Source organism: Berghia stephanieae, chromosome 9 (genome assembly GCF_034508935.2).
Source record: "Berghia stephanieae isolate SIO BIC M18660-M18661 chromosome 9, UCSD_Bste_1.3, whole genome shotgun sequence".
In the NCBI taxonomy this organism is placed as follows: domain Eukaryota; kingdom Metazoa; phylum Mollusca; class Gastropoda; order Nudibranchia; family Aeolidiidae; genus Berghia; species Berghia stephanieae.
In genome coordinates, this window is record NC_088368.1 from 37,032,875 (window position 1) to 37,043,998 (window position 11,124).

At 33.5% G+C, this 11,124-nt stretch overlaps 1 protein-coding gene across 1 annotated transcript in view; it reads right to left on the bottom strand.

Moving 5' to 3' along the window:
- Positions 1–8,945, bottom strand: part of LOC144980163 (uncharacterized) — a 17,387-nt gene extending 8,442 nt beyond the window's left edge. The window contains exons 1-6 of the mRNA XM_078927737.1: positions 8,734–8,945; positions 6,818–6,938; positions 5,852–5,968; positions 3,840–3,937; positions 3,489–3,569; positions 1,839–2,354 (exon numbers count right to left, since the gene is read on the bottom strand). Of these exons, the coding sequence (XP_078783863.1) occupies positions 1,839–2,354; positions 3,489–3,569; positions 3,840–3,937; positions 5,852–5,968; positions 6,818–6,938; positions 8,734–8,832 (1,032 nt within the window). The 5' untranslated portion in view covers positions 8,833–8,945. The remainder of the gene's footprint in view (positions 1–1,838; positions 2,355–3,488; positions 3,570–3,839; positions 3,938–5,851; positions 5,969–6,817; positions 6,939–8,733) is intronic.
- Positions 8,946–11,124: the final 2,179 nt, after the last annotated feature.

Here is an 11,124-nt window from a genome sequence, read left to right on the forward strand (position 1 = left end):
TTCTATAAAATATTGCAAATTGTGATATTCATCCCCTGTCCAAATTGTTAAAATTTTTGAAAATAAAGTTTTTTTAAAATCTCGCTCAGAAACAGGGGAAAAAAGGAAATATCTCACTAGAAACAGAAGAAGTAATCAGAGGCAATAAAAAAGTGCATACTAAATAGATATAAAATAAATTTTAAAATAAATAGATAAATAAATCCCCTCATTAAGCGGTTAAATGAACAGAGAGAAAAAAAAGTTATATTATATAAAAAATAAATCTTGCTCAAAAACGAAATAATCAAGGCAAAAAAGGAGGAGAATAAAAAAAGAAAAGAAATATTCGTTAAGAAACAACAAATAATAAAAAAAAAATATATTTTTAAAAAATAATCTCGATCAGAAACATGAACAAATGATCAGAGAGAAAAAAACATTAATTATTATAAAAAAATATTTGCTCAGAAACAGAACACCGAGGCCAGACCAACGCTATCACCCACTGAGTCCCAACCACCTCACTGAGTCCCTGACACCAGCACTAACATTTGCTGGATTCCGACCAGCGTTGCTATTATCCGATGAGACCCTACCACCAGTGCTAATATCAATTGAGTCCCTACCGCAAGCGCTATTTCTCCCTGAGAATCATGTCACTGGAGTCTGAATAACAGCTAGGGGAGGGAGGGGGGGGGGGCTCAAAATAATACTAGATTATTGGCACCTCAGGGTTCCGAGTAACGACGGCCCATCATAAAAGTTATTTTGCTACAAGTTATTTCAGGATATTTAATGTTTCCTTTGGTGGGTTACAACAAATTTGTCACGAAAAAAGTGGAGCTGGCCTAACTGCTAACCTTTTAAATTTTAAACAGTTTGTGAATAGCCTGGAAGCTATTGACAAACGTTTGTGAATAGTCGTGTGGCCTATTGACAAACATTTGTGAATAGTCGTGTGGCCTATTGACAAACATTTGTGAATAGTCGTGTGGCCTATTGACAAACATTTGTGAATAGTCGTGTGGCCTATTGACAAACATTTGTGAATAGTCGTGTGGCCTATTGACAAACATTTGTGAATAGTCGTGTGGCCTCTTGACAAACATTTGTGAATAGTCGTGTGGCCTCTTGACAAACATTTGTGAATAGTCATGTGGCCTATTGACAAACATTTGTGAATAGTCGTGTGGCCTCTTGACAAACATTTGTGAATAGTCGTGTGGCCTTTGACAAACATTTGTGAATAGTCGTGTGGCCTATTGACAAACATTTGTGAATAGTCGTGTGGCCTATTGACAAACATTTGTGAATAGTCGTGTGGCCTATTGACAAACATTTGTGAATAGTCGTGTGGCCTATTGACAAACATTTGTGAATAGTCGTGTGGCCTATTGACAAACATTTGTGAATAGTCGTGTGGCCTATTGACAAACATTTGTGAATAGTCGTGTGGCCTATTGACAAACATTTGTGAATAGTCGTGTGGCCTATTGACAAACATTTGTGAATAGTCGTGTGGCCTATTGACAAACATTTGTGAATAGTGTGTGGCCTATTGACAAACATTTGTGAATAGTCGTGTGGCCTATTGACAAACATTTGTGAATAGTCGTGTGGCCTATTGACAAACATTTGTGAATAGTGTGTGCCTATTACAATGTAAATGGAATGAAGCTTCATTAATTAACAAGACATTATGGGGACGTTTCAGTGTTTTCTCTAATTTAATCATTTGTGAATAGTCGTGTGGCCTATTCGAAGCTTACATTCCATTTGACTGTTGCCATTTATTTCTTTAAGCTTCGAGCATCAACATTTGCTCTAACATAAATCTATACATTACTTCAACTCACCAGCATCCCAAACCTAGAAAAGGCCACAGAATGGACATTTCCTACATGTCCTTCAAGCACCAGGCAGCCGTTTTCATCATACATGTCAATGTCTTTGCACGACGAAGTATTCCTGCCATCTCTGCTATCATCAACATCATCATCATTAGTTTTAGCATCTCCATCTGCTTTCTTGTCATCATTTTCGTTACTATCAACTTCACCGTTTACATATGCATCATTATCATCGTCATCAATTTTAGTTTTATCTTCTCCATCTACTCCACTATCTTTACAAGCATCAGCATCATTGTCATGCTTTCCTATTAAAATGTCATCAGAATGCCTCATCTTTTTTCTTTTCTCAAACCAGACATCCTCATTTTCTTCCATATCCTTATTTGCCCTGTTGTCTTCATCAACACTCTCATCACAACCATCATTCTCATTCGTCCCCAAGTATTCTAACAACGCTTGTTTGTATTCCGTCTGGTTCATCCTCCAAACCCGGACCGTAAAATCCCATGAACCAGTGGCCTGATAAAAATAAAGAGATGAGAGTGAAAAAGAAAGAAAGAATGGAAAAAAAAAATAAATATATGGTTAAAATTGCTAAATAGATAAATAAATGCAAACATGTTCACAGTGATTAATTATATCATGCACATATAGAATAATTTAATTTTACGTTACTCGATACTTTGTTTTTGTTTTTTTTTTAGAACGCCAGTAAGGTGATTAAATCTCACTTAAGCCCACCAACAATATAGCATCACTTAACTCTTTTATTCTTACTTTTAGACAGACTGTTAAAAAAATTAAAACTTAACCTTTTATATAGCGCAATATCCACTTAATTAATGTGCTCAAAGTCAAAAGTGTCCCTGACCAACAGCAATAAGTGGCATGTAGAACTAGACATGACTCCTGTTAGGCGATATATTTTTTTTCCAACAGAGACAAAACTGTTAGCAGCAAGGTAGCCTACTCATTTTACACCTGAGTATGGTGAAAAGGGAAGTCCTGGATAGGAATTGTGGAGACAACAACTGGCAAAAAAGATAATCGACTGCTCGGTAATGATCCTTGAGCGTGAAGAAAGGCGTTACATGATATTCAACCTCTGTAGGAGATGGAACTCCAGTAAGGGTAAGGTATGGTGAGAGAATGTGAGTAAAGAGCATTCTCCAATTACTCAACTATGCACGGAGCGAGGCTTGAACCCAGGACCTTCCAATCTGAAAGTGAGTGTCATACCACAAGACCACATAATCGCTGTTAGTAGTTATAACTTTTCACTAAATCATAAAAATCAGACTATAAACGTTAAAGGTTACATACAGTTTTGTGTATTGGTAAGTTTAATTTGGCTGGTGGATGTTGTGAGTATTTTACCTAAGCACATAGAGTAATAAACCTTAAAGATTATTCAACAAAAACACACACACACATACACACGCACTCACATGTTGTGCATAAACTGATCAAGTTGTGATGATGCATTTATAGATAATATGATGATGATGATGATGATGATGATGATGATGATGATGATGATGATGATGATGATGATGATGATGGTGGTGGTGGTGGTGATGGTGGTGAAGGTGATGGTAGTGGTGGTGATCATGATTTTTAAATTATTTTTTTTGTCGTATGATATTCACTGACCACTAAAAGGAAACTGTATGAGAAAGCGACTGCCTGTACTGCATGCTGATGTCCCTCAAATCTTTTCACCATACACCCAAACTGGATAGAACAGATAGTTATGTGACAAAACAATTATTATTATTCTTACCATTGTATGCTTTATTCTTTACCCGAACTGTGTTACAACCTATTCAAAACTATATTTCTTCATACATAATGATCTATTTGTTAAGATGTGCATCAGAAATGTCTTATGATTTTAAAAAAATGTACAATAGCCCACAGTATTTGCCTTATCTTGGCCAACTGCAGGTTAACCATATTGTTTTAATAATAAATTCATTACAAATGTATACAACACATCTGTACCTCTAAATTCCATAAAATAGCTGTTCTATCCCATGAAGCTGTGCACAGATAGATGGAACCGGGAGAAAAAGCCACTTCTTCCACACTTTTTGTATGTCCTGTAATAAGGAAATTATACAATTTATCTTTCTTCCAGTGAAGCATCCATTACATTTGACAATTGTTATATTTTTCCTCGAGCTTCAAGCAGTGATATTTGCAATAAAATATGGAAGAAAACTATGATTCTTATAAGAAAAACATTAAACATTAAAACATTTACCCATAATTAAAAAAGACTCGAACTCTATCTGATAAAATTGTCAATTTACACTTAGAAAACACATTCACCTGTAACAGACACACAGAATGCTGATGTATTTTAATGGCACCGACCCTAATGACCCCCCCCCCCCACCTCCCAAACACACACATACAAACACAACACTCAAATGGATGTTGGGAGTATTTTACCTAAACACTTAGCATCAATACACATCTGAAAAAGTGTATACGAAACACTTACAAATACAGTATTAGCATTGCTTGTCAATAGGTACTCAGAGTGTGTGATTGGGTATGTCAATAAAATAATATTGTGTGCATCACCTCGTGCAATTTGGTGCACACCAGAGATGCCAGATGCACAGTCTTCCCTTTCTTTTGTTTCACTTTGTTATTAATAGGGTCAAGGGCATTAGGCTAGTTTTCCTCAGTATGTCTGTAATTAATGTGACCCATTGATTCAAACCGGATGCCAAAAAGTGACTGCAGAGCCAAAATGACCAGAAATCTGAGATGTAAGTTTTTTGTCACTTTCAGAGATCATTGGCATTGCTCACACAAAATAAAAACAAGCAAGAAAACAAATTAATGCCATGTGTGAAGATTAAATACTTACAACATCCATCAGTCAAATTAAACATAACAACACACAAAACTGTGTGTAAACTTTAACGTTTATAGTCTGATTCATATAATTTAGTGAGAACCTAGAACTAAACAGATGTCAAAAAAATAATTTTAAAAAGTGTAATGACGTCAACTTTGTTTCTCCTATAAAGTTAAAACATTTTTTTCACTGTAAATTTGATTTTGAATATTTAAGTCATCCCAACAAAGTTCCATTTTGATGTGTTTGGCAACCAATGAACACACCCTTTTGACTCAATTTTCTAAGCGCACAGTGCACTTGATAATAATAGTAATAATAATAATAATAATAATAATAATAATAATAATAATAATAATAATAATAATAATAATAATAATAATAATAATAATAATAATAATATGACATGATGTACCACCCTCTCCCCCTTCCCCATCCCCTTTGCCAAAGGCAATCAGCAAGTTATTTCATTCAAAAGTTTTTCAAGAATAAAGTAGTTTTGTTTGGGGTTTTTTTTTGTTTTTTTTTTTTTTTTTAAGAAACAACCAAACTAACCATGACTAAAGAGGTGAAAAGTTTATTTCAGAGCATAATACGTATTTTAAAGGATGCATTTTAAGAAAAAAAAAAGTTCTTTTAAAATTATGTAATTGTTAAATATTTAAACTCTGTCTCAAATTAAACAAAGACATCTAAATATTTTACTTCCAGGGTCAGACATTTTTCCATGTATGATCATGATACAAGTTGTCAGAAGTTGTGGACTGTAAAAAGTAATGAACAAAAATGAATATAACAGCTTTGAAACAAAACAAAATACCAAACACGGAACGTTTCAGACTCTAAACCCTTCTTTGGCCAATAACAGAATCAATAAAAACATTAATCATTATTCAAAATTCAGATATTAGAAATATAAACAATACCCAGATCATTATTATGGAAATGTCATAATTTCAATAGCAAACATGTAAATTGATGTCAAACAGAAAAAAAAAATAAATAAATAAAAAATAACAAAACGATGGGTAAATATTCACTTCCAAAATATGAATTAGATGTCCTTTAGGTTTGAAATTTGTTATCACTCAAGACTAAACTGATTTCATAGTTTCATAATATAACTTGCGACACTACAAACCTATTAGGGTGTGAACACATTCTCCATTTGCAGTTCTCCAAACTTTAGCTGTTTTGTCGTAAGATCCACTGGCAAAATACTTATCACATGGAGACACAGCTACACTGCGGATAGCACCTGGGGAATATTTGACAAATTGATTAATTTACTAGAGTCTTCAGAAATCAAATCATTATATAATTCTCTGTCGTACAACATTACTGTGAGAAAATAGTCCTTCAGAGCCATATGGCCTATGGAATTTATCCAGGTTTCCATTGTTCTAAATAGACCACATCAAATTCTTGCTAGCTACCCTGTTGGACAGGACATCAGTCCACTGTAAAGTACTTTTGCTACGTCTAAGAGACCCAGCTATCCAACACAAGGTTTATAAAAAAAAGAAATCGCAACAACACCCAGAATCGATAATGGTCCCTATGCTTGTAAAGTGAGTGCTCTAATAATAATGATTCATTTATATAGCACTAAACTTCCACCGAGGTGCTCTGAGGCATAATGGTTAGTAAATGAAAAAAAAAGAGGGTAAAAAGAGAAAACATTAAATGTAGGTAAAAATGTGTGTGTATTTGTGTGTGTGTACAAGGGAAGGAGAGAGAGAGGGAGAAAGAAAGAAAGAGAGAGAGAGAGAGAGAGAGAGAGAGAGAGAGAGAGAGAGAGAGAGAGAGAGAGAGAGAGAGAGAGAGAGAGAGAGAGAGGGGTGAGAAATAATATAATGTTTTCTTTTCTTACTCTCTTTTATCTCACTCAAAAACCAGAATCCAAATGTAATATATTTCCTTTCCTTGTATGTTTACTTGAAGAAGGCTAAAGGCCGAAAATAATAATACTTTGTGTTGTATCTTATACATGAATTATTTTTACTCCCTTTCTTTTACTCTCCGTTTTATTGACTCATTACCTCTCAATTTTGATATTTATGTTTCAGATATAGTTGTATGATACAACTCTTCTTTATCATTTTACCTTCATGTCCTTTAAGTTTGATCAAGCACTGTTTAGTCTTGACTTTGAACACTCGAACTCTCTGGTCATCACTTCCAGTAACCATAAATTGAAAATCTGATGAATAACTTACACAATTTACCTGTGGCAAAACAACATAAAAAAAGAAATTCAGGAGTCAAAAAGGATCAGAGGATCAAAAATAACAAATAATGGAAACTTGGAGGAAGATATAAAACACAAAATCAAGCACTTGCAATGCTGCTCTACTAATTTTATGTTGTCATAAAAAAAAACAAAAAAAAAAACAAACAAACAAAAAAACACCAAGTCATCTACCATCAATATCACTAGGTTATATTAATATTATAAACCTACCTTTCATTACTTTAATTGAAAAGATATTTTACAACGTTGACGGTTACAGCAAAAATTGTTAAATTCTGAAAAAAAAATTTAGTGATACCTAAAATAGCGCAATAAGATGATGCACTCAAATGTTATTCTTTTTAAGGCATAGAATCTCTCTCTCTCTCTCTCTCTCTCTCTCTCTCTCTCTCTCTCTCTCTCTCTCTCTCTCTCTCTCCTCTCTCTCTCTCTCTCTCTCTCTCTCTCTCTCTCTCTCTCTCTCTCTCTCTCTCTCTCTCTCTCTCTCTCTCTCTCTCTCTCTCTCTCTCTCTCTCTCTCTCTCTCTCTCTCTCTCTCTCTCTCTCTCTCTCTCTCTCTCTTAATGGCCAGTGTGTTTGGCCCTAAGCCTAAGTCTCGGTTTAGTTAATCAAAACCGTGAAACAGTTTGTGGATGCCGTAAAAAATTACTAAGACAATGAAGAACATAATTTGGGAATTCAAAGGACACAAAATCAACAAGGCTGCCTCTATTCTCATCCCCCTTCCCCCCCCCCCCCCCCCCCCCCCCCCCCGGCCGATTGGATTACCGAAAAAAACGTCGCCGGCTTTTTGCGATTTGGATTTGATTGATTGTTTTTTTTAAACGTAGTGTTCTTATGCACCTCCGCTGACGGTGTATCTTAACGGATCGTTTTTATACACCTCCGTCACGCATGCGCATCCCACCCAATTTCATCAGCGATATTGTGTTTCTGTATTTGGACATGGTGAAAGTTATATTCTGACATCTGTAGGAAGTTTTTGTTAATAAAGTTATTTAATAACAATAATAATTTTAAAAATCGAAAAATAAAACCAGAAAATAGAAGTTGCATTGAAGGTAAAATAATGTTTTAGAAAGACTTTATTAAATGTTATGAACAGTCAGGTGGCTCCGTAGCGCAGTGGACAAGCTGTTGGACTCTAACCTTGAAAGTACCGGGTTCGATTCCCATTGTAGACATTTTTTCATTTTTAAATTTACTTTATTTTTGTTTGCTTTTTTTTCTCTCTTTTTTTTTCAAAAACTTTTTATCATGTTTTTAAAAAACTTCGATTTTAATTTTCTAAAATTATTTATTTATTTGAGATCAGTATTTGTGTGCCATGTTTCTTTTTACTTTTAATTTTTAAAATTATTGTTATTATTCTTTAATTTCTTGTCATTGTATAAACGTACATCGGTAATCACTAAGCAGCGTGCTAAACTAGGTAGATCTACAATCTAAAATTAAAACTATTTAAACCTCAACATGGACGTATGCAGCAACATTTTCATTAATCTACCATCACCGCCAACGGAGGTGCATAAAAACGGTGCGTTTTTGTACACCTCCAACGGAGGTGCATAAAAACGCCACCTTCTTTAAATTGTGCAACTTGTGACAAGAAACTTAACAAATTACTGCATTACAACCTTTGGATTAAACAAACAACAATTGTGGACTACTATTATGAAGACTAGCATCCTAGACTAGGGGGATGAGAATAGTCACTTCGAATCAACAAATACACCCCATGCCCACTTAATTTAATAATAACAAACATACCTCATCTTTGTGACCGATGAACTCCGTCAATTCTTCATTACAAAGGTCTTTGGGAGTTGATATAACAGGCGTGTACAAATGATTCGAATAATGAGCCATTGTCTTTTAAAGATTTTGAAAAAGAAGAACTTCAATGAAACGTACTCATTTTACTTTCCTATATATTTTTCTCACATTCGTCGCCATTTTGTTACTACGAACGCTACTTTACCTTATGTACATTTCACCTAATTGTAACATTCTATAAAAATGCGAAATTTTCATTTTACAAAACACCACATTGGCGTGCAGACCAAATCGTTAAAAAAATGATTTCAATGATATAATTTATGTAAACAAAATGATATGCCTTTGTAAACAAGATATTACCTAATTCTTTTATATAATTATTTAAACCACAGTATTTGGTCACTGCACATATCTTTGTCAGTAGAGAGATCATCAAATGACTTTGGCGATAAAAATTAAAAAAAACTCCTGGCCCAAGTTATTGGATGATAGAGCAAAATTCAAGGAATCCAACTTGGCTTTGAGCAAACGCAGTGATTATCCCCAGACACCTGTCTGGGGATAATAAAAATTTGTTATCCCCAGACACCTGTCTGGGGATAACGAATTTTCATTATCCCCAGACGCATATTTGAAACTCCGCTCTTTTAAACAATTATCCACATTCCAGAATATGGAATGTTTCCAGATGCACATAGAAATAAGGAAAGTTAATAAAATATCTATAAAAACATAAAATTAACCAACATTAAAATCAGTTGTTTCTACATATACACAATATGCGTTGACTTCGAAGTGGGTGTCATGGCCGAATGGTTTAGTCGTCTGTCCTGGAAGTTTGACCAGAATCGACGTTGTGGGTTCGAATCCTGGTAACGTCACTTTTTTTTTTTTAATTCCGTCTTCTTTTTACAGAACGCTGAAAGGGATAAATGTCCCATCCATCCTCCCCCCACCTCTTTTTCTATTATTAAACTCTCTCTCTCTCTCTCTCTCTCTCTCTCTCTCTCTCTCTCTCTCTCTCTCTCTCTCTCTTGTTTTTTTCTAGTTTCTAGCAAATATATTCGCCCCCACTCCGATCTCAAATAGTGTCTAAAGAGAATAAATAATTATAAAGCAAACAAACAGAAATATTCAGAGAGCGACCAAATGGTCAGATAGAGGAGAAAAAAAAAACAATAATTGTGTTAAAAATAAAAACAATAATTGTTTTAAAAATAAAAACAATTTAAGAAATTCATGCTCAGAAACGGAACATTTACATAAAGGTTTAGCAAACAAAAAACTCTAAGGTTTAGGTCAAAATATTAAAAAAAAAAAAAAAAAGAAAAAGAGAGATTTCCCTCGGAGCAGGGAATAGTGTTAATTAATAATAATAATAATAATAATAATAATAATAATAATAATAATAATAATAATAATAATAATAATAATAATAATAATAATAATAATAATAATAATAATAATAATAGTAATAGTATGATAATAAGAGTATTAATAATAAAAATAATACTATTATTGATAATAATATAATAATGATTATGATGGTAATAGTAATAATAATAACAAATATTACAATTATTATTATTATTATTATTATTATTATTATTATTATTATTATTATTATTATTATTATTATTATTATTATTATTATTATTATTATTATTATTATTATTATTATTATTATTATTATCATTATTATTATCATTGACCAAAACAAAACAAAACAATAATAGATCTAGAGCAAATTAAATAATGAAATAATATTATCGGAGAAATAAAAAATTCAACTGATTAAAAAAAAAAACTCTTGCTCGGAACTCGGAACAAAAGTGAAAACAATAAAAATCAATTGGGAAGAAAGAAAGAAAAGTAAAAAAAAAAAAAAAAAAATGAGTGGGGGGGGGGGGGGGGGGGTCGCGACTTGTCGAATCTGTCGAATCTGTGCAGCTAAAAGGAGTAAAATGAAAGGTGGCCTTACCCACTGAGCTGCCTATCCACACCGCTATCGGAATATTTTAAATTCATATATGAGCTAAACATATTTCCACCATTTTTGCTTTCTTGTTTTGGTATTTATTTTCATCTCTGATTCGAATAAAAATATGTTGTTGGATCTAGTTCTGTGGACGTGTGATACTAAATTGTATTGTCTTGTGCGAAGCAGACAGGAAAATAACAGGTGTGGGTTTTGGGCTTTGGGGCGAACAACACCATGGCCTAGGAATTCGTCCGCGACATAAAAATTATTCCCGGTCGTCCCCAAAATTGTGGCCAGAATGAGCAAATTATAGAAACAAGAGATGATCAATAAAGTTAACAGGTAGGTTGGTAATGAAAATTTAAATGGTTGGTGGACTATGAACAGATTTGATGATTAAC